Genomic DNA, 24,147 nt, shown 5'->3' on the forward strand with positions numbered 1-24,147 from the left:
GGCAATATCAACTATCAAGCTTAGGTGTAATTGGAGTCAAGAGGAGCAGTGATGGGGGGCCAGCGAACAAAATAGTTATTTGAAGGTCCAGTCATGTATCACTTAATGATGGGGATATGTTCTGCTAAATGAGTCATTAGGCAGTTTCATTTTTGTACAACTATCATAGAGTACACTTACACAAACCTAGATGGTACGGTCTGCCACACACCCCGTAACCCTAACCCTAACCCCACACTATATGGTATATAGAGCCTATTGCCCCTAAGGCGGCAAACCTGTACAGCACGTTACTGTACTACGTATCTTAGGCCATTGTAACAGAAAAAGAACTTTTGTGTAGCTAACTATATCTGAACATAGAAAAGGTACAGTAAAAGTACAGTATATAAAAGAAAGTGTGTGTGCACACATGCACACGTTGGGGAGTCAAGGGAGGGCTGTGGAGGGAGGTGCCTTTAGAGAGAGAGGTGTCAGGAGGAGGAAGAGAGGAAGAGGAAGGGAGAGCAGAGGTCAAAAGAGATCCAGAGAGATAAAGCTTGAGACAAGAAATAATAAAAGAGAAGAGCGAGAGGAACAGGTCTGGGAGGAAAGAGAGGTAAAGAGACAGAGAGGCCCTGACGGTTTGGCTCAGTGCTCGGAGCAGTGGCCTTCAAACTGAAGGCTGAGGTTCGATTCCCGTCAAGGGCATGTACCTCAGTTGCAGGCTCAATCCTTGATGTGCCTCTCTCACATTGTTGTTTCTCTTTCTCTGTCTCTTCCCCTCCCTTCTACTTTCTCTAAATATCAATAGAAAAAATATCCTTGGGGGAGGATTAGCAAAAACATAAAAGAGAAGCAGAGGGAGGGAAAGTGAGATTGTGTGCACACACGCAGGCAGGTGCAGGCAGTTGCACAGCGTTGCTGAGCCGCCTCATCTATTTAAGCCACCCGAGCTAGCGGTGAACTCAACGTCGTACCATCATACCCACCTTCTTCCCCATATCGCAAACAAACGCTTGCTTATAATCCATTATAATCTTATGGGACCACCGTCGTCTATGTGCCTTAGCCTGAAAAGTGAAGTTGTTCATCCCTCACATACGGTAACAAAATTTATAGAGGACATCTCTAGGATTTAGATATTAAGCCTGTGTCCAGTTTCTCTTGAATTTTATTTTCACATTTCAGCTTCTTAATGTGTTTGTAGTTTTATGGTTTTACATGACTTTAAGTTTGCACACACACACAAGAATACAGTACAGTTTTTTAAAGAAGAGAAGTTACTTTTATACTACTGTTTTCTGTATTAACATCTTTAAAGACTATTTCAGTGTGGGAAAAATATGTGAACAGAAGAAACAAATTATTTGCCTTTTCCACTGGTACTCCTACAAAGTTTTTTTTTAAGTGGGGGAGAGGAGAATATGTATTACATATGGATGAATAAAGAATGACAGCAGAATTCTCATCAGAAACAATGCAAAACAATGGAATGACATCTTTAAAGTACTCAACAACAACAAAAAATACCAACCTGGAATTCTATATCCAGCAAAACATCTTTTAAAAATGAAGACAAAATAAAAATGTTTTTTAAACCAACAAAAAAAGCTCAGTGAAAAGATCACCAGGAGACCCATAGTACTAGAATATTAAAGGAAGTTCTTCAGACAGAGGGAAATCATACCAGATGGAAATTTAGATCTATACAAAAGAATAAAAGTGCCATGCCGAAACCGGTTTGGCTCAGTGGATAGAGCGTCGGCCTGCGGACTGAAGGGTCCCGGGGTCGATTCCGGTCAAGGGCATGTACCTGGGTTGCGGGCACTTCCCCAGTGGGGGATGTGCAGGAGGCAGCTGATCAATGTTTCTCTCTCATTGATGTTTCTAACTCTCTATCTCTCTCCCTTCCTCTCTGTAAAAAATCAATAAAATATATTTAAAAAAAAAAAAAAAGAATAAAAGTGCCAGAAATGGTGAACATGTGGGTAAGTGTAAAATTTCTGTTTTCTTCATTTTAGTGCCATTAAAGGATAATTGACTGTTTAAAACAAAAATAGTGATGTATTATATAGTTATACAAGTACAATGTATGACAACAATAGCATAAAATATGGGATTGGGAGAGTGGAAGTATACTAAGATTCTGTACCTGTACCTGCAGTGGTATAATATTGTTTGAAAGTAGACAGATAAGTTAAAGATATATTTTGTAGACCTTAAAGCAACTTTAAAAAATAATAGTTATAAGTTAATAGTGGAAACAAAATGGATTCATAAAACATAGCAATTTATTCAAAAGGATGCAAGGAAGAGAAAAAGGAACAAAGAATAAATGGAATAGTATATAGGAAACAAAAGTAAGATGTCAGGCTTAAACCCAGTCATACTGATAGGTACATCATATGGTAATGGCCAAACACCCTATTAAAGGCAGAGGTTGTCAGATTGGATAAAAAGGCAATATCCAACTATATGCTACCCATAAGAAACCTATTTTAAATATAAATACACAGAGAGGCAAAAAAAAAAAAAATAAGATACAGAATTATCAGGCAATAATTCAAAGGAAATTAGAGTGGCTATATTTATATTAAATGCAGTTTTTAGACAAGAAATATTAATGGGAGCAAAATTCATCAAAAGGACATAACAGTTTAAACTTTACATGCATTGATTTACTGTATTGATATTGTACTCTAAAATAATAGAGATGTAAATTACATAAATCAACAACTGAATTGAAAAGTGAAATAGATAATCCATAATTATAGATGGAGATTTCCTACTTCTCTCACAATGGCAGAACAAATAGACAAATAGAATAGAAAATTATGAAGAATACAGAAGCCTCAAACAACAGTGTCAACCGATTTGACTTAATTGATATTCATATACTATTCTCAGCAACAGCAGAATATACATACTATTCAAGTGAACATGGAAGATTCACCAAGACAGTATTCCAGGCCATAAAACAAGTATCAATAAATGTAAAAGGACTGAAATCATACAAATCATAATCTCTCACCACAACAGAATTAATTTCAAAATCAATAACAGATATCTGAAAGATTTCCCACATATTTAGAAATTAAGCAACTTATTGCTGAATAACTCATGAATTAAAGAGATTGCAAGGGACATTAAAAAATACATCATATCAAGATTTGTGGAATATGGCTACAGTAATATATATATGGTGAAATCTTTACCATTAAATGCCGGGAGCCGGTCCATGCTTGCTGTTTCAAGGGACCTGGCATATATGGCATACTGTTCTTAATATGTTTGCTCACCTTCTTGGCACTATGTGTTTTAACCAAGGTCTCTGAGAAAGGTTGTTTCCCCAGGTAGGGATTTTCCCCTGAAGTTAGGGAGGGAATAAAACCTCTTAACTAAGTGCCAGGCGGGTAATTAATCACTTTAACTACGAACAATCATGCTTAAGCCACATAATCTTTACTCCCTGGAATGGAGATAAGAAACGCCCTAACCTTTGTAATAGAGATTGATAGGATTGAATCAACTGGTATAAATACAGATGTAACAAGACAGCAACACACAGAACTTAGAACACAGAAGTTAGAACACAGAACTTAGAATACAGAGCTTAGAACACAGAACTAAGAAGACAGAACCTACACAGAACCTACAGACAGAAGAACTTCGCTGGAGAGAATGGCAAAAGATCCTGGACAGAAACTGGCCTCAGAACCTAGAGACAGAACCTCGCAAGAGAACATGGACACAGACCCTGGCAGGAGATCCTAAGCAGAACCTCTCTGGAGACCCAGACCAGAACTTGGCTGGAGATCCTGGCTAGAGATGCTGGCTAGGCTGCTGATCAACTGAACGCTGTCTCCGTGTCATTCCATCTTCGCCGACTCCGTCTACACCTTTGGGGACCCCTGGACCTGCTGGGGTTGGACCCCGGCAATTAAAATGCTTATTTTAAGAGAAGAAAGAGAAGGTCTTCAATCAAAGAGCTAAGCTTTACCTTAAGAATAAAAAACAAGAAGACCCAATTAAACCAAGCAGCAGAAGGATGGAAATGCTGAAGATAAGAGCAGCGATCAATGAAATAGAAACAATAGAGACAATCTGGTGCTCTTTTACTAGAGCTTTAAGAGGGTTTTTAAAGCTACATAGTTTCATAATTTCTTGTGCATCTTAGTCAAACCTTTTTCCTGATATATAATAGGAATACTTTCATTCATAACATAATATGTTAAAAGAGTACACTTCTTTAGAGGACAGATTTAAAACCAAGCCAAAGAGAAATTGAAACCTGGTTGTGTGGAAATGTCAATATTAGTACCTACTTGGCTTTAAGGAATCATGGGTCAGAGATCACGTGGACTGGTCTGAGGCTGTTGTCTCTCAGTGTTCAGTTTAGTATGTGAAACGTGTGTACAGACTGCCACTGAGCTGTGGATTGTACCCTGGTTCTTACTGCATCACCAAGTGAATTCATTTATTTTCTTTTTCTGTTACACCTCCATTCTATAACTTTAGGAGATTGGCATTTTGAAGTATTGATTTACTGTACTGATATTGTACTACTCATATTTGAATGCAAATTTATTCATCCAACTAATGAAAACTAAACTTTCAATGTAGAAGTGTTTATGTTATGGCATTTGACATTTTAAAATTTTAACCATGATTCACTTTAGAGGTAAAGTTCTCATTAGAGCTCCTTTAACAACAACAACAGAAAATTGCTTCTGAAACTTACTTTTAAAAAAGTCTAAACATTATGAGTTTTCTAATACTTTAAATGCCCATATATTGAAATGCAACACTGTTTTTGCATTGTTGGTTATATTTTATAGTTATAGTATTTAATATACAATCTGTACCTTGTAATGTAATCCGAATAAATAAAAGGAATGCCTTGAGAACTTCCATTTTTCCACTGCATGATTCCTGGGTTTCAGGCAGATGGCTGTGTGTCAGGGGCCACTCTTGTGTTTATGTTGGCACCAGAACCTAGGTGTTCTAGCACAGCGGTCGCCAACCGGTGATCCGCGGATCACTGGTGGTCCGTGAGGTCCCAAAGGTTGGCGACCGCTGTTCTAGCAAGTTCATGTGTCTGTGCCAAATTAACCCAGCTGTCATTTTAGAGATATTTCTCCCTCAGAGGAGAGGAATGGGGATAGGGATGGGAGGGGAGAGGCACATCCTTAAGGAAGCCATAGGAAATTTAAATGTAGAATTACAGTGAATGGGTTGTGTGCTTGGAACTGATAATCATTTTTCCTGTACGTGTTTACTTAAGGTGCTGTTTATACACCAACCCTATGTCAAGTACCCCCTCCCCACCTTTTTTTTCAGGGAACCCCTACACAGCTTTATATATTTGTTGCTAATGATCATAGCCAATGTTAAGCATTCTCTTCCCATGGTTTAATAGTATAATCAAAATACTTTAACTGAAGTGGCAAAATTAATACCAAAATTCTAAATTCCAAATCCGTTGGATCAAAATGAAGCCATCATGGCTTCATTTTTTTTTTTTTTTTGTAGGTTTATCATTTATTCTATTTTTGCTTGAATAAGAACAAAATAAATTGGATACTTAAAAGATACATTCCGATTGCCCTAAAGATACAACGGGAGACAGGGAAAGCGCCTTTCCTGCCCAGCTGTCTGCCTACCTACTTTTCTTCCCTTTTGGTTTTGATCATCTGTTCTCCCGCTTCGTCGCCCAATACCACGCTGCAGAACTGACTCATCAGAGCCTCCGGAGTGAAGAGCGGCAGCCGAACTGCATTCCCACCTTCCCAGGCAAAATTCCGTTTCAGTGTTCCTGTCACCTCCAACCTGGTTTGATTTGCATTTGCAGCAGCTTTGCAGGCAGTCTCCTTGGCTGTGTGTGTTCATGCTTATTTCTAGAGGTAGTGTTACGGAAGGGAGAACGAGGAGGACTGATTTTTCTCTTTCCATAACATGCAGTTCCTTTCCGCTGTTTCTGTTACTGACGTTCAGGCTGGAGATGTGAATGTCAGGAACATGAGGGGAAGCAAAAGCCAGGGTTTTGGTCGGTACAACAGTAGTTCCGGTTGAGAGTGGCTCCGGTGTTTACTAGGGTCAGTGCCCAGGAGGCACACACCCTTGGCCTGTGCCACGGGGGCCCCTCACTGGTCCACCCGTCTCTCTGTCTGTCCTTCTCAGCCCACTCCAGCCAGTGCCTTCTCTGTGACAGACTCGGGGTCCACTAATGAAGCTAGTCTTTCATCTCTATTTTTAAGGTGATTAACTTGAAAGGAGTCCTTCTTGGGTAAAAAGCAATCTCAGATGTCATGGTAACAAAGTTGTCTTTCCTCCAGTTGCAAAGAGAAGAGGCTTTAAAACTCCTTGCTGTGCCCTTTGTTCATGAAGGTATAATTCGTGCCAGGTGCTCTGTCACTGATGCACCAAAACCTTTGGAGGTGGCTAGGAAAGAGGGCAGTGGCCAACTCACAAGGCTGCCTGGCTCTCAGGACCACCCCTGACTGCACTGATAATGTTTTATGCTGAAGCCAATGGCCTTTTGTATTACCTCACCAAAACACCCTCCCTAAAGAAATCCTTTTTCAATAAATTGATCGAATGATTTGCTTAAATACCTCTAAGGAAGATGTAGTGGTATTTCTAAAGGAAGCCATGTCTCCCGCCTTATAAAGCAGTGTATGTTATTAAGGTCGTACAGTAAACAGCAGAAACAGGCAGCTTGTGAGAAACAAAGACTAGTGGATGTCATAGGATAAAGATGCTATTAATACCTCAGTCATCACAAGAATATGCCCGTTAGCCTCAACTATCAGAAACACAGGCAAGAAGCCAGAAGTTTGTTTTTGTGTGTTTTTTTTAAAAAGATCTCACTTCTATGTGGAATCTAATGAACAAAATAAACTGATGAACAAAATAGAAACAGAGGCATGGATACATGGGACAGACTGACAGCTGTCAGAAGGGAGGTGGTGGGGAACTGGATGAAAGAAGGCCAAGGGATTACCCCAAGAACATGTATGCATAAACCAGATACAGATGACAGTGTGGTGATGGCTGGAGGGAAGGGGGGTAGGAGTTGGATGGAGGTGGCAAAGGGGTAAAGTTTTTTTTAAAGGCCTTCAAGAGGAAGATTTTCCTGATTTACATCCAGTGCTAGCAAAGTTCTCATCAGATTTCCTTATTCACAGTAAGATTCATTGAATGGGAAAGAGAGAAGGGAACGAGGGAGAAAGAGAAAGAGCTGACAGCCTTGGAGAAGAAGAGACAGGAAAACTAAGACAAACATATGAAAACATACAAATTGGGGGCCATTTAGAATAAAAATTCTATTTAAATGATACATGGAAACTGTTACTTAACGACTGCCTGTTGGTTGTGTCTGTTGGGACGACATCAGTGGTTTCATGCCCTCAACGCGGACCAGCTGCAGATCACCACGGGCTGTCTGTTACATGGTGGGCATTCCAAGCAAGTCTCTCTCTCAGTCACAGGCTTTGGCCGGAGCCCCTGGAGACCACGCCAGACCTCCTTTCTCCCGATGCCACCCTGGTTCTTTCCTAGCACCCTCCCAAGCAGAAAGAATCTCCAAGGTGCAACTTCTGATCTTTTAATTATTGTATTTTGAATGCCAGTTACATTCTGATTTCGTCATTTTAAGACAGGTAATCAAAATACAACCATGAGTAGTAAACAAAATTGTCGGCGGGCATCAGTGCCCTCAAGCCTCGTCTGCAGGAATAGCACCTGCTTCCATGGTGCTGGACAGAGCAGGACAGCCCAAGAGCTCTTCTCCGTGTATGATTTGTCCAATCGATCTTTTTATGAATTGGTAAATATGTGATATAAACATCACTGATTATGTAAGACTACATGCTGAATAAAACATTTAAAGCTCCAGTTTAGCACAATCACCCTTTTAATAAGAAAGTATTTGTCACTTTTTCTTTAATGCACTTGACACTGTTACAGTATGACTTAGTATCCCTCAGGAAGGAAACTTGCTTCTAAGTCCAGCAGCCTAGCTCTGAATTTCTGGCACATTCCAGTTCCTGTTCCCCACTTTCCCCAACTCATTTGCTTAGTAACCTAACTGATGTGCCAATGCATGGAGACTAGGAACTTCCTTCCTTAGCTTTCTGGCCTCCAGGCCCCCACACTCCTCCAAGCCATCCTCTTTCCTCTTACTCTTTTTTGAACTCAGAGAAGGGGAAAGTGATTTTCCTCTAATTCAAAGCTAATCCCTCTGCCCTGGATCCCATCTCCATTTGACACCTTCAGAAACCTTACTCCATGAGGTAGTTACTTCCTCTTTCCCAGAAATCTTCAATCAGCTATTCCCTTCCCTTCCATTTCTATTCATACCCACTTAAGTAGTGACATATATAAAGATTAAGAGGATATTGGCTAGGAATGCATTGTAGGTTTCTCCCTTTAAATACACTGCAGAAATGCTCTACTGACAGCTTCCCTCCCAGACTTGCTCCTCTAGTCTTGCTCCTTCTGTTAATGCCATCACCTCTCGCCCTCTCCCGGTCACCAGCCTGAAACCGTAACGGTTAGCCCAGGTGCTTCCCATCTCCAAACCCTGTGGGTTCTGCCTCCCAAAAAACTCTTTATCTCTTTCCCTTGATCGCCACTGCCTACGTGCAGATCCATGTCATCTATTCCCTGGACCACTGCCATAGCATCCGACGCAGTCTGTTCTTCCAGCCTGTCCCCCTTCCTTGACTGTGTTGCTCTCCTTAAAAATCATCAGTGGCCTTGCATTGCTCACTAGGCAGAGTATAGATCTGTAGGCATGGAAAAGGGCCTGTCTGCCTCCCATCTCCTGCCATGCCAGTCATTTCCACCCCCGCCCTCCCTTGGAATTCTCCAAACATATTGCTTCGCTCATGCTTTGTGCCTTTGAGCTCCCAGCCTTTCCTATGTGCCAACAGGGACACCCCGTGGGTCACCTGGCTGACCCTACTCAAGCCCGTGGGCTGCTTCAAGTCTGAAGAGTGCCCCTCCCCCAGCTTTCTTCACACTTGGTAGGCGCTGTCAGTAGAGCTTTCTTGCAGTGTATTTAAAGGGAGAAACCTACAACGCATCCCTTGAGCCAATATCCTTTGTATCTTTGGATGTGTCATCACTTTAAGTGTTATGAGTAATAAAAATAATTAATGAAGTCTCTGTTTGGATGACCTCTAAGGAAATAAAAAAGAGAAAAAGGCTGCAATATTCAGGTTTTTTGCTAATGCCATCCAGTCATGGAGCCATAGAGGTCACAAAACAAAATTTAAGAAATACGAATTTTAGATATAAAAATTCAAAAGAGAATTCAGGTAAACCCTATTGTAAAAACAGATGTTTTGTAAGCTTCTAGTATTTTGGTGCTAATTTGTAGAACAGTTTCTTGGAGAGCTATGTAAGCAACTTTCAAAAAAAATTAAAAACAACAATAAATTGCTCAGGATGCCTTTATAAAAACTGTCCAAGAAGGAAGTGTATAATTTTATAAAGATTGCTTTCTGAGATATTTGTATGATTGTTTAATTAGAGGACACTGGGCCTGCTTGGACAGTTACACCCTTCAGGGGTGTAATACGAAGAAATGTGCCAAGATTTGCAAAATGCCACATTCACTACTTCTTCTGTGAAGGTGAGGAAGAGAATTAGTTCTATCATAACATCTCAGTGCTATTTGCAACAGCCCTTTATAAAGTAAGTTCACGTGATCTACTCTGCTTTGTGCTCCCATTGTAACATTAAGACCTTAATCATGATTTAACGGACAGGTACAGAAGTGGGGCTTCCAGTCCCTTCTTATTAACCTTACCAAGTTAGGTGAGACTGGACTACCCTGAGATCTGGCAACTGAGAAGCCAGTTTGCATCCCAAAGACTTTCCCTAAAAATAACCTCACAGGTCTATAGCTATTTATATAAGACTAGACGCCCGAAGTGCGAAGATTTGTGCAAGAACGGGCCTTCCTTCCCCTGGCTGCTGGCACTGCCTTCGCTCCGGCCAGAACCACCTTTCCGCCTTTGCTCTGGCCTGGAGCCGCCTTTCCGCCTTCCAACGCTGCCCAGAGGCCAGGCCCCAAGCAACTGGGGCAGTGCAGAATGCCTGTTTCATTACCATGGCAATGAGGCAAGTGTCCTGGCCCCTCATGCCTGTGTATGCAAATTAACCTGCCATCTTTATTGGGGTAATTTGCATATGCACTCCTGATTGGCTGGTGGGCGTCATGAAGGCACGGTCAATTTGCATATTTCTCTTTTATTAGTGTAGATCCGTGGTCCTCAAACTATGGTCCATGGGCCACATGCAAATACAAATATTGTATTTGTTCCCGTTTTGTTTTTTTACTTCAAAATAAGATATGTGCAGTGTGTATAAGAATTTGTTCATAGTTTTTTTTAAACTATAGTCCGGCCTCCAGTGGTCTGAGGGACAGTGAACTGGCCCCCTGTTTAAAAAGTTTGAGGTCCCCTGGTGTGGATTCTCTAACCTTTTTTATGAGTCAAAGCTATCTATTTCACTCATTCTCCCCTGAGTGAAGCAGGATTGCATAGTTTATCCAGTTTCATTCACTCAGAGGAATATGGACGAACACAAGGACATCCCAGTCTATCTGAATGTTGATCTTGGACTCTGCTTCAGGAACTCCAGGAAATACTTTCAATTTGCAGACTCTGAGCATCATTAACAATCCAGAAGCAACTGTGTTTGCATTCCTGACACTTTCCCGTCAAAGACATAAAAGGGATTGTGCCTTCTTTCCAAAATCAACACGATGCTTAGTACTCAAGCTCACTTGGCAATAACCACAGTTACGAGCACATACCTGCTTGGAATGAACCCCAGGTTACCCATTGCAGCCATATATGGGTATTTTTCCAGGAGTAGTATCTTGAAACCTGGTATACCATATTTCATTGATTCTAATATGTACTTTTGTGTCATTTTAACACCTCTGAATTGACATTTATCTTATAATCAGTGGCTTGTCATAATTTAACTGACATGGTTTTTCTAAATGGAATATACAGGGTAGGGCAAAAGTAAATTTACAGTTGTGAGTATGCAAAACAGTTTATTGTATTATTTATTAATTATTGTATTATTTTTCCATACAAACTATAAACCAACTTTTGCCCTACCTCCATTTACTGTAAGTCTTATGTTCAGTAGCATCTTAAGTTTGAAGAAATATATCTCTCTTAAAAAGCACTGCCTTGGTTTCTAAGACCTATTTGATACATAAATAGAACAGCAGTAAAGATGACCATTTTCCCTGTGAATTTCATTATTTGCAATAGCTGTTTCAGCAGATATTTATGTTGGAATCAAATAGTCACTCTCTGATATTCACGCTCTTGTGAACAGCACTTCTTGCTGTTTTTCTGCAGGAAGAAATCATATATATAAGAAATTATCTCAAGTAAATGTAATTTGATACAGTTCAGTGGCTTCTTTGTTCCCTCTCCCTTTTTAAAAAATAAAAAACACACACACAAAACTTATTTCTTGAGTGTATTTTCAGCCAACATTTGCTCAGAAATCTTATCGTGTTACTGATAATCATTTTTTTCTATTCTCTAATGTTTGGGGTTTGGATTCATTACTTTCCTATTTGTCCAATACTTTTTCACCTGAGTTAAGGTAGAATGGCTTCTCTTTCCTGTACATACTAGGTGTACCAGTTACTAATGCGGATTTTTTTCAATAGATAGAGTTACACATATGTTGATATATATGTGATTTAATATATATGCTATTTTGTTGCATTGACAGTATCAAAACTTCATATGTCAAATTTGCTGAAGTTGTTAGCAGCATAGATACTTTTACGCTTAAAAATGTTGAATTTCGTGGCAAAAAAAAGAGCATTTGTGGGAAGTTTTAATTCATTACTTTATTTTGAAGAAAAAGTTATCGTATATTTCGGGAAGCTTATGGTGAACATGCTCCATCTCAAGATACTTGTGAACGCTAGTTTAAACGCTTTAAAAGTGATGATTTCAATGTGAAAGACAAAGAATGTCCAGGTCAACCGAAAAGTTTGAAGACCAACAATTACAAGCATTATTGGATGAAGATGCATGTCAAACTCAAAAACAAATTGCAGAAAGATTAAACATTGCTCAGCAAACAATTTCCAATCGTTTACAAGCAATGGGAAAGATTTTAAATGAAGGAAAATGGGTGCCACATCAGCTGAACAAATGACAAATGGAAAATTGAAAAGTTATCAGTAAAATGTTGCTTCAATGGCACGAAAGAAAGTCTTTTTTAAAAATATATATTTTATTGATTGTTTGCAGAGAGGAATGAAGAGGGATAGAGAGTTAGAAACATCGACTAGAGAGAAACATCGATCAGCTGCCTCCTGCACACTTCCCCAATGGGTATGTGCCTGCAACCAAAGTACATGCCCTTGACCAGAATCAAACCTGGGACCCTTGAGTCCTCAGGCCAACGCTCTATCCACTGAGCCAAACTGGTTAGGGCGAAAGAAAGTCTTTTTTGCATTGAATTGTGACTGGCGATGAAAGTGGATTTATTTTGAGAATCCCAAATGCACAAAATCATGGGTTGATCCAGGTCAACCATCAACATCGACTGCAAGGCCAAATCTCTTTGGAAAGAAGACAATGCTCTGCTTTTGGTGGGATCAAGAAGGTGTGGTGTATTATGAGCTTCTAAAACCAGGTGAAACCATTAATACTGATCACTACCAACAACAAATAATCAATTTGAATCACGCTTTGATCGTGAAATGACCAGAAATACCAGAAAACATGGCAAAGTAGTTTTGCTTCGTGATAACGCACCATCACACGCTTCAAAACCAGTTAAAGACACGTTAAAAGATCTTGCCTGGGAAGTATTAACCCACCCGCCGTATTCACCAGACCTTGATCCTTCAGATTACCACTTGTTCCGATCGATGGCACATGCACTTTCTGAGCAGCACTTCAAAACGTACGAAGAAGTGGAAAATTGGGTCTCTGAATGGTTTGCCTCAAAACAAGAAAAGTTCTATTGGGACAGTATCCACAAAATTACCTGAAAGATGGGGAAATGTGTAGTTAGCGATGGACATTACTTTGAATAAAGTACTTTTGATGTTTCTCTTGAAATTACCATGTTTTCTTTGATTAAAAAATCTGCATTATTAACTGGTAGTAAAAACCTATAGGTGTCTTAGCCCTGGAATCCTTTCTTTTTTGGGTTCCTTCCTGAGGGATAAAGAACTCAAATGCGGTGTAACCTTTATGAGCTGGAATGATTACTGAGTAATTCCTGTGCTGAAACAGGGTTCCTGACTGACTGTAGTTCCTAAAATACATTCAGTCTCTTTCTTAACATAATAAGTATCAAATAATTTTGAACAGAAATTGGCACTTTATGATGATTCAGTCGTGACCAGTCACTGAGTATCACCTTCAACATCTGTGGCCCTAACTGTGGTCACAGGGGACAGAAGGTGGATCACCCGGCAAAACCCTTCCCAGGACTCAGACATGCTGCACATGGCTCCTCGCCCTCCTCCTGCATGCCACAGAGCTCAGAAAACGCCAGCATAACACGCAAATGGGGTTGCTCACTGTGAAGGGAACAGCTGCAAAACTCCAATGTAGAAATTATTTTCAAAAGTAAATTGCAGAATATTGGTGTGATTTACCACCATGTCTAAGACAAAGAGGAAAGAAGTTTTAACTGCTTGTCAGTTCGACTCAACTAAGGCTTTGCGGAATGTGGCCATATCGTGCCTCTTTGGTACTAACCTTGGCTCGTATGTGTATCAGCTCTTTACAGGAAACAGCCTCCTCACTTGCCTGTTTCCCTCTGGCCACTTTGTCGCTACTCTTTTTCAGGTCCACACGTTCCGAGGGCCACACTGGTGTGAGTACTGTGCCAACTTCATGTGGGGCCTCATTGCTCAGGGAGTGAAATGTGCAGGTAAGAGCTCTTCCCTCTCACTGTATTGAGTAAGGAGTTAGGAGGAGGGCGTTGAAGGAGATTTGCTGTTATACACAATGGCTAGATCAGTGATGGCAAACCTTTTGAGCTCGGCGTGTCAGCATTTTGAAAAACCCCAACTTAACTCTGGTGCCGTGTCACATGTAGAAATTTTTTGATATTTGCAACCATAGTAAAACAAAGACTTATATTTTTGATATTTATTTTATATATTTAAATGCCATTTAACAAAGAAAAACCAACAAAAAAATGAGTTCGCGTGTCACCTCTGACACGTGTGTCATAGGTTCGCCATCACTGGGCTAGATCCTGGTTTGCCCTTAACACACATGCAGTAGTCCGGATTTTCAGGCAGCCACTTAGGAAAATGATATTTTATTTGCCCTTAACTTGTACTTAATGAACAACAGACTAGGGATCTGGTATTAGTCCTTTAAAAAGAGAGAAGTCAGCTTGTTCAAAAAGTCTGATAAAAGGAGATATAAGTAAGGCAGTTAGATTTAACTGTTGTCTTCGATGTTGCAGGAACTAAATTTATAAAAATGATTTTTTTAAAAACAGTTTACAGGGACCGATGATTGTTGCCTTGGAAATGGAATTTTAAAGATAAGTTGTTAAGCTGGATTGTCCTTACTAAATTTTTGTGAAATTGAGTTGAAGCTTTAGAAATCTGAATTTGTCTTCGAAGAGGGTTACTAAATTCTGAAAAACCACTTAGTCACTAGTGTTTTGTGATATTTTAAAGTGTTGAATATGCCAAATCTTTGTATAAAGCATAACCACAGTATTTTTAGATTTAAATTTAGAAACTTTTAAGATTTGCACATAAAGAAATAATCATGCTTTATGAAATAAGTGGTTATTCACATCATGTGAAATTCATTTGTATATAACAACTATACAGAGTATTGGTCATTTATTCAAACTGCTCTAAATTCTGGCATAAGCTTAAAGATAACCACTTAAATTTTAAATACATAGTGTTTGGTCATATAAGTTTCTTTCTGCTATTTAAATTGTAAAACTGAAAACTGCCTTCTTACATGTCGTTTAGCATGAAGATTAACATTAGAAATGTATACTAAGACTAAAGTAGTTCAAAATTATAGCTATAATAATCCTATAATTGAAAGAAAAGCCTTGAGGAGATTTTTCATTTTATGTTACATCTTGTGCTTAAAAGCATTAGTCTATGTGATTTGGACCATATTGATGTGTAATATAAGAACAAGTCAGCTCGTTTTTTTAAAATGGGGATGGTTGGGATTTCAATTAGTTCTGATTTCCGTGACAACTAATTACATTTGGATTGATAGTGGGATTCTTAGATATAAAGTGGCTCATCCTGACCTTTGAGCCATCACTTTATTTGAAACAGAATGCACAGAATTAAGAATTTAAAGAGCCAGAGAGAAGTAACTGGTGGGCTGAACAGAGGCTTCCCAAAGATTCCTACTTTCTAATCCTCAGAACCTGTGAATATGTTACCTTTTGTGGCAAAAGGGACTCTGATGAAGTTAAGGATTTTGAGATGGTAGTGTCAGGATTGTCAGGTGGGCCCAGTGTAACCATTATACAAGGGAGGCAGACGAGGCAGAGAAAGGTGTAAGGACAGAAGCAGAAATCAGAGGGAGATGAGCCACGCTCTGGTTAACTGGAGGAAGGGGGCTGGAGCCAAGGAATGCAGGCCTGGAGAAGCTGGAAAAGGCAAAGGAAAGAAACAGACTCCCCGAGAGCTTCCAGAAGGAGCACGGGCCCGCCAGCACCTTGCTTCCAGCCCAGGTGTTGTAACCTCCAGCACTGTCAGAGGAGAAACTCATGCTAACCCACCAAGTGTGTGGTGATTTGTTACAGCAGCAATAGGAAATGAATGCACTAGCTACCGCACATTAAAGATACCACTTCCAAAGAAAACCGGCAGCTTACTGCCTGTCGGAAAAGAGATGTATTTATTGCTTTTGATCCCTAAGAGCCTGCTTCGTTCTGATTTCTTTTTTTAAACTCCATCAAGGTAGACTTGTCAGGAATTTTTTTAAAATAGGTTTTTATTGATTTCAGAGAGAGAGAGAGAGAGAGAGAGACATCAATGATGAGAGAGAATCATTGATTGGCTGCCTCCTGCACACCCCACCCTGGAGATGGAGCCTGCAACCCGGGCATGTGCCCTGACCGGGACTCGAATCGTGACCTGCTGGTTCATTGGTTGACACAACCACTGAGCCATGCTGGCCAGGCAAGGACTTTTTTAAAGGAGTGTTGGCCAAAAGCAGTAATTTTGTATCTCTTTTTTTTTAAACAACGTTATATAAAATGTTGGGTGGTGGTGCAATCAACAGACTGAAAAAGTTGCTGTGGGAATCAGACTGAATCCAGCTAATAGGAGGCTTGCTGTTAGGCACTGCACTGCACAGCCGACGAGGACAAGTGAGAACACCAGTCATTACAGACATGATCTTCTCCAAACCCCTCAGCACAAGGTTCCATAGTAGGAACCTCTACCAACGTCTCCCTTCCCTTCTTTACAGTGAGCAAAGTGATGTTACAGGGGAGTATCTACTGCAGCTTGGCAGTGGTGCTCCTCCTACTAAAATACTTATGATTGAAGTAGGCGGTCTTTAAAAGTAAAGTTCAAAGGATTGTCATTGCTCAGATAGAATAGTTTCCCAAAGCACTTTTCCCTTCTTTATGAAATGTAAGCTTATAGGTTAAAGTGTCTATTATTCTATATAATAAAAGCCTCATATGCAAATCGACCAAATGGTGGAACGACTGGCCTCTATGATGCACATTGACCACCAGAGGCCAGATGCTTAACGCAGGAACTGCCCACAGGCCCCAAGCCAGCTAAGGCAGGTGCCAGTGGGGGGCCCCCAATTGCCCCGCAGATAGGCCCTGATTGCCGGCCAGGCCTAGAGACCCTACCCGTTCACAAATTTCGTGCATCGGGCCTCTAGTTATTATATACTCATTGAGATAGCCAAACATCCCTGCCACCAAAAAGACTTCCACCAGCATTCCTGACTTGCTTTCATTTTAGCCTTACCGGAATATTCTAAGAAATTAGCCAGATAATTTTGTTCTATATCAGACATATCAACTTAGTATTGGTTATTGATTAAAGTGACTGTATTCTTTCAGGGTGTTATCATTACTGCCAGCCCCCTAAGGGAAATGGCAGCAGGTTTTTTCCTAATAATTAAATGTATTTATTGCCTCAAATGTACAAGCATTTAACTTCTAGGCTGAAGAAAGGAAGTGGAAGTAATGTTGTTTATTTTAATTACTATTCTGATTGACTATACCTAAAAAAATTATGTTTGTCCTTGTAAGCCAGCAAGAAATTCATTGGACTTGCTTAAAACTTTTATGTAGCCCCTTTTAATCAAAGGTAGTATTTTCACAAATATCCCAAAGAACAAGGTATTTGCCTTAATTTTGCTTATATGACTTCTAATGTAAATTAGAAATAGGTTACCCCCACTTCTCCTACATGCAAGGCGGATGGGGGAAGACAACTAAGAAATGTTTAAAAATAGAGCTTTTACTTGCAGTTATTTAAAATATGAACACTCATGTAAAAGAATGAATAACTATCTTTACTTTCAAAACACATTAACATTACCCCTTAATGCTATCAATAGAATAATAGCAGCTATTTATTTCAAAAAGTATATTTCTGTGCTTTCTAGATAAAGGATACATTACATTTTTAGGGAAATCAAGCCCAAGAAAATTGGAGTAGCCTAAAGTTAGCAGTCTAAGTAATATCAATAGTTTATTAATAAAGGACAGAATAAAATGTGATTTGAATTTTTTTATTCTTCCTTTCATATGTTTATTCTATGCTTATTAACTTGAATAATTGGGAGAGGAAATGTGGTTTAATTGTAATATAAAAATAACCCAACAAACCAAGAGATGTGGCAAGTGAAATGATCTTTTATGGACTTTTTTTTTTCATTTATAGTGTAGATCTTCCCTGGGAGAAATAGAACTGTATAAGAGTTATATGACTTTAATAAATAAGTATGAAAACCAAATAAAGTCTTAATGGCAAACTGAAAATTGATATACTGCTGGTCCTTGAAGCAGCAATTTTCAGAGCAAGCCCATAGCTAGTATATGGCACTGTGAACTTCAGGGTATAAAGATGCTTTACTTTAATGACTTTACCCTATCCTTTCATCTTCTGAAGGACTTCTTATCCAGTCCTGCCCAAAATGTGGCCTTTGACATTTATTTATAAAATTTAGCACAATATATTGTTCCATGGTTTAATTTTACTCAAGTGGAAGTAAAAAATACCAGTTTAAAAACACTATCCTTGCCCTAGCTGGTTTGGCTCAGTGGATAAAGCATCAGCCTGCAGACTGAAGGGTCCCAGATTCGATTCCAGTCAAGGGCATATGCGTGGTTGTGGACTAGGTCCCCAGTAGGGGGTGTGCAGGAGGCAGCCAATCAGTGATTCTCTCTCATCATTGATGTTTCTATCTCTCTCTCCCTCTCCTTTCCTCTCTAAATAAAAATATATTTGTAAAAAGAAAAACCAAAAAAAAAAAACACTTCCAGTTTTCACTAGGCACAAATTATTGGGCCATTAGCGAAAAATTATGTGGGCACCAGAAAAGCCCACAACCCATAAATGCCAACAAGCACTGACAAAGAGTGATCCCAAGAAAAGCTTGCTCTTCCTAGCCAAAGCCCTGCGAAAAGGGCAGCCCATCCGGACAGAAATCTTAGGACTCTGCTGATGTTTGAAATGGGAGATAACTTCAAACATTCAAAGGGAAAACTATCAGACCATTAATGCCACAGGCTGGGAGTCAGGAAGCCAGTGTTGAAATCTCAGTTCTACGGCTTTGTGGCTGAGTAACTTTCATTGTCTTTCTTAAATGGCATTGGGTTAGGTTGTTACATACAGCCCTTTCCTGCTAGATCTGTGGCTGCTGTGTACACACTTAAACAGTATGCGGCACATCGACATAATTATTAGATTAGGACGCTTTGCTGACTTTTATACCTTGAAAATACTATGTAAGAGTTTTTCCATTTCTGGACAAGATGAATAAATATGTTTCATGTTGTTCCTCACAATAAAAATAACAAAATTCCCTGAACAAGATATATACGTCACCTATCAGAAGACTCTGAGGGCTGAGAAAAGAAGGAAGACTGACTAGGGACCTCAGGACTCAAGGAACCCGGCAGTGAGTTGCCTCCTGGTGTTTGGGGTTTCGTTTTGGTTTCTAACCTCCTATGTATTCCAGCCTGGGCACGAGAGAAACTCCTAACGCATAATTGCCAACAGACACCAATAAGAAGTAATCCCACGGAAAGCCTGCTCATCCTAGCAAAGCCCTGGGAAAAGCATAGTTCAGTGGGATAGAAATTGTTTAGCCACACCTACCGTTCTCCACGTGAACACCATGAAAAGCCACATTACTGCCCCCCCCACACACACACACACACTGGGTGTGCAGCAGCAGCAGTCTGCGTAGAACCCTGTTTTCTACCCCACCCTGCAATCGCAAGGGTGCGTTTCTTTCCTGTGTGTCCGAGTGGAGCCCTGCCTTCCATCACTATATTGCAGGAAGGAAGTGGTACCCCTCCTTGATCGAGCTTGTGGGTGGACCCTGGCTTTCATCCCCACCCCCTTCTACAGTAGAAGCAGTACCCTCTTAGCCCAAGTCTGAGGGCAGAGCCCTGCCTTCATGCCTCACCTGCTTTAATGAGATGACTGAGAATGTAATCAAAACTCTGTCCGCTGTGCCCACCCTGCAGTTCCCTGCAGCACAGCACTCCTCAGCCAGGTTTGTGGGCAAATGCCAACTCCTATGCCCACCCTACAGTAAGTAGGAGGTGGTGGCCCTCCCTCTTCCCCAGAATGTGGGGTAGAGTCCTTCCATTTGGGTGGCATATAAATGAGCAGGCAAAATGGCACTGCAAAAGCATTGCAAAGGCTTTGTAACCTAGGTTGACGTTGGAACCATGGCCTCCAAAAGTAAGCCAGGATGTAGGCCAGAATGTACATTCTACATCTAAACAGTTTACCTGCCTGCTAATCCTGAAGATTTCAATAGGAACCAGAGTCTTGTAACACTCAAAAAATCCAGAATATAGTTCAAAATTATACTTTATAATTTTTATAATTTTTTTTTATAACTCAGATGAAAAAAAAGACAGTGAACAGACACCGATTTTGAGACAGTATAGATGTTGGAATTGTCAGACAAGGAAAGCAGCTATGACAAAAATGCTCCAACAAGCAATTAAAAACACCCTTGAAATAAATGAAAAAATAGAAAATATCATAAAGTTATAAAAAATAACTAAATGGAAATTTTAGAACTGAAAAATCATTAAACTCACGGATGGGCTCAGTAGCAGAGTGGGGATGACAGAGGAAAGAATCAATGAACTTGTAAATCAATAGAAATTATCCAATTCAAACGAGAGAAAATAGATTTTACAAAGTGAACTGCGACCTATGGGACAATAACAGAAGATTTAACTTGTGTGTTGGAGACCCAGAAGAGGACAAAGAGAGGCAGAAAAAATATTTGAAAATTAGTGGCTGAAAACTCCCCAAATTTGATAAGAGCAGCTAGAGAAAAATGATGTACTTACTTGGAGATACTTTTATGTAAATGAAAAGAACAGTGTAGTTGAGGAAGAACTAAAACCCCAAACATCCAAGTCCTTTTCAGGACCTGGTATTCATATCTACAAACAGAAAGGGCCTAGAGTTCAACTTACCTTCTGACCATAAGCTGGTTATGACAATGCCGTGTAACAGCCTGAGACACCCCATCTGAGGAGCTTCTCCAAATGTTTCAGAAATAATTACAGTAAATACTTATAATTTACTTATATGTAAGCACTTTATATGTATTAACCTAAGAGATAAAAATTGACCTAATAATGGATAAATACTATTATCCCCATTTTATATACCTGCTACACAGAAAAGTTAGGTAACGCACTCAAAATTTCACAGCTGATAGATTCTAGATCTAACTCTAAGTTTCAGAAGTTATACAAAGTATTTAAATGTTCAGGGGAAACAAGGTCTTTTAAACAGACATTTTGCCATTGATTTGCCTTATATTGAATCAGAACTCTTATCCATAGATATAAAGAGGAATTTGGAGTTTCAATCATGTATTCATTTGGACATTATTTAACTATACAGAATGGTGTTGCATCATTTCTTCAGATAGTACAGATTGAGCTCTTTGCTCTAGAAGCCTTTATGTATTCAAAGAAGAAGCTGTTCTTTAGCAATGTTCATGTCTGGGCACTGTTACCACTGGCCGTGCTGTCTCCAGTGCTGCCCACTTACACACATGTGCACACTCAGCTTCCCGCTGCAGCTCGCCTGTCTTTGCACATGGAAGTGCTCAGTACATATGAACTCCTCCCTTAGTCACCACAGACCTCAGGTTCTTATTTGTTGGCAGTATCTATATATTTAATGAAAGAAAATTCCATTATAAGTTTTGGCTAATTTTCCTTGTCTGTTCATGGTTACTACTGTATATAACTAGATTGCAGCATTACTAAAAGTCATATTAATAATCTGATCACCAGCACTTGTCAAACATTTTATAATATGCAAAGCACCTGAATGCATTGGTTTATTAATTCTCATAACAATTCCATGAGGTCAGTGTTATGCTCCCCTCTCTGCCAGAACAGCAAGCAAAACTAAAGCATGTTCAAGGACCATAGACAGTTGTCACAACATTGTATGAATATCAGTGTTTTTATTACGACCTGGTTATAAACAATATATACTCCACATTGTTCAGATTTACATAATGTCAGCATCAGATTTTCATTAACTTAAAAACAAATGGGTTATGTTTTGAAAACATAAAAATGACTTATTTCAAACTAGAGGCCACTCTCGCAATCTGGGACCCCTCAGGGGATGTCGGACTGCAAATTTCTGCCCTGTCCTCACAGGCCAGGCCGAGGGACCCCACCAGTGCATGAATCCGTGCACCAGGCCTCTAGTATCCATATAAGATCTTTGGTTAATCTCTCCCCCCCTCTCCACTCCCCCCTTCCCTCTGAGATTCATCAGTCTGTTCCATGTTTCTATGCCTGTGCATTGAGCATCTGCCCTCCGGGTCGTCAGTGTGCTACCGGTCAAATGGTCACTTAGGCTTTTATATATATAGATTATTTAGCTATGGTTTATCACTCTTCAGTCTAATTTAATAAAATATTCATTTTCCTCTATTCTTTACTTCCAGTTTAAAATAAATATTAACTAGAAAATATTTGGGTTCTAGCATCTTAGAAGTTACAACCCAGTAAAACTACAAAGCAAAGGAATAATTTCAGTAGAGGCAATAGAGTGTAGTGTTATAATCACAGACCCTAGAATCACTGTAGGCTTGAATCTCAGCTCCCTACAGAGTAAACACACAACCTTGGGTGAATTACTTAACACCCATGTGCTCAGTTTTGTCAGGTTTATAAAATGAGAAGAGTAATAGTATCCATTTCATAGAGTTTTGTGAGTTTAAATGGAATAATAAATATAAAGCACTTGGAATAGTGTTTGGCATTAGTAAGCTAGAGATGATAGTAGTAATAAATAATAACTTTCTATTTTTAGATATTAAAATGCAATTATATTCCACATTTAAGTATATTTTTATGTAACTTTAAATAAATGGGTAAAATTTTAGTTGGCTAATTGGCATAATATTACGTTTTATAGATATTTAATTAAACACTTATTCATTTGGTTTGGTTTGGGTTGGTATTCTCCTGAGATCATAATAGCAAATAAATGATAAAGCCTGAGCTAGAAGTTTGGTCTTCTGACTTAAAACCCAAAAAGTTGTGTAAGAGAAGAGATAGGAAAAATAGGGTCTGCTGGGAGCTAGTTCCCTTTTAAACCTAATTCAAGCTGCAATGCCTTTTGCTAAAATAGTTCAGAATGCTCCAAACTCTAAAACAATAATGAATATTTTCTTTCTTTGTTCTTTTTTTAGATTGTGGTTTGAATGTTCATAAGCAGTGTTCCAAGATGGTCCCAAATGACTGTAAGCCAGACTTGAAACATGTCAAGAAGGTGTATAGCTGTGACCTCACAACACTTGTGAAAGCCCACACCACCAAGCGGCCGATGGTGGTGGACATGTGCATCAGGGAAATTGAATCTAGAGGTGAGGCGCTTCCCGTGCGATGCAGAGCGACTGGAATTCACCAGGAGTGCGAGTCCTGATGTTATTTTTGGTGCCTCGTTGCACAACCCCGTTGTCTTCTGAAAGTTTAGGGGAAATGATTTCAGATGGCAAATGATCTGAAAGTCTGAAAGGAGTTAATCTAACAAATAATTAAACACTTGATTTCAAGATACATTTAGGTACATTTAACCAGTTATAGGAAATCTATATAAAGTCTATTTATGGATGATGTTTCCCTAAATGTCTAAAAGTTGACATATAGATACCAATTCATTGTTCCATTTTTTGTGTTTTTTTTCTTGGGTCTGAGAAGCAAAGGCATAATGCTCTATTAAAACTATCCTAGGCCAAAAACCAGAGCTGCACCCTAATTATTCTTTCTCACTTGGGAAAAATTGCTATGGGCCTGTTAATATAGTTTATCTTAGTCCTCTGTTATGTAAAAGAATGTATGGTATAATTGGGGTGATGAATTATTTCCCTTAAGACTTCACATCTTTGATCTAATTAGACACAGTGATGAGCCAGATCACAAATATCCAGGTGGCAGCAGGTCAGAGCTAAAGAACTGTCAGTGAAATGGTTTTATTTCAGGAGAAAAAGGTGAAGAGGTTTCTAAACCTGTGTATTTATCATTCTTTCTGACACATCACTTCCTCAGCCTGAAGTATGGCAAGAAGTTAAAATTTGAAGAAAAGGCATGATTTCAAGGAAACTGATGAGCTCCTTGCTTTATTCGCAGGTCTTAATTCTGAAGGACTGTACCGAGTGTCGGGATTTAGTGACCTCATTGAAGATGTCAAGATGGCTTTTGACAGAGGTATGTTCTTCAGCCTGTTCATTAACTCAGGGCAATAATACCCTTTGCCAAAAACGCACAATACCTGACGTTATTCTTTGCATTATTTTTCTGAACCACTGATGCTTGTTATACCAAATAAAAAGACTTAGCTTTTGAGTTTTAAAATTATTTTTCTCAGTTGTATTA

The 24,147-nt window shown here is 39.4% G+C and overlaps 1 protein-coding gene across 3 annotated transcripts in view; it reads left to right on the forward strand.

The window, feature by feature from the left end:
- CHN1 (chimerin 1) overlaps positions 1–24,147 on the forward strand; it is a 159,019-nt gene that overhangs the window by 119,140 nt on the left and 15,732 nt on the right. For all 3 annotated transcript variants that reach the window (XM_036320021.1, XM_036320022.1, XM_036320023.1), the window contains 3 exons: positions 13,848–13,932; positions 22,965–23,138; positions 23,902–23,979. In XM_036320021.1, the coding sequence (XP_036175914.1) occupies positions 13,848–13,932; positions 22,965–23,138; positions 23,902–23,979 (337 nt within the window). The remainder of the gene's footprint in view (positions 1–13,847; positions 13,933–22,964; positions 23,139–23,901; positions 23,980–24,147) is intronic.

This window comes from Myotis myotis, unplaced genomic scaffold, assembly GCF_014108235.1.
Source record: "Myotis myotis isolate mMyoMyo1 unplaced genomic scaffold, mMyoMyo1.p scaffold_m19_p_8, whole genome shotgun sequence".
Taxonomy (NCBI): Eukaryota; Metazoa; Chordata; class Mammalia; order Chiroptera; family Vespertilionidae; genus Myotis; species Myotis myotis.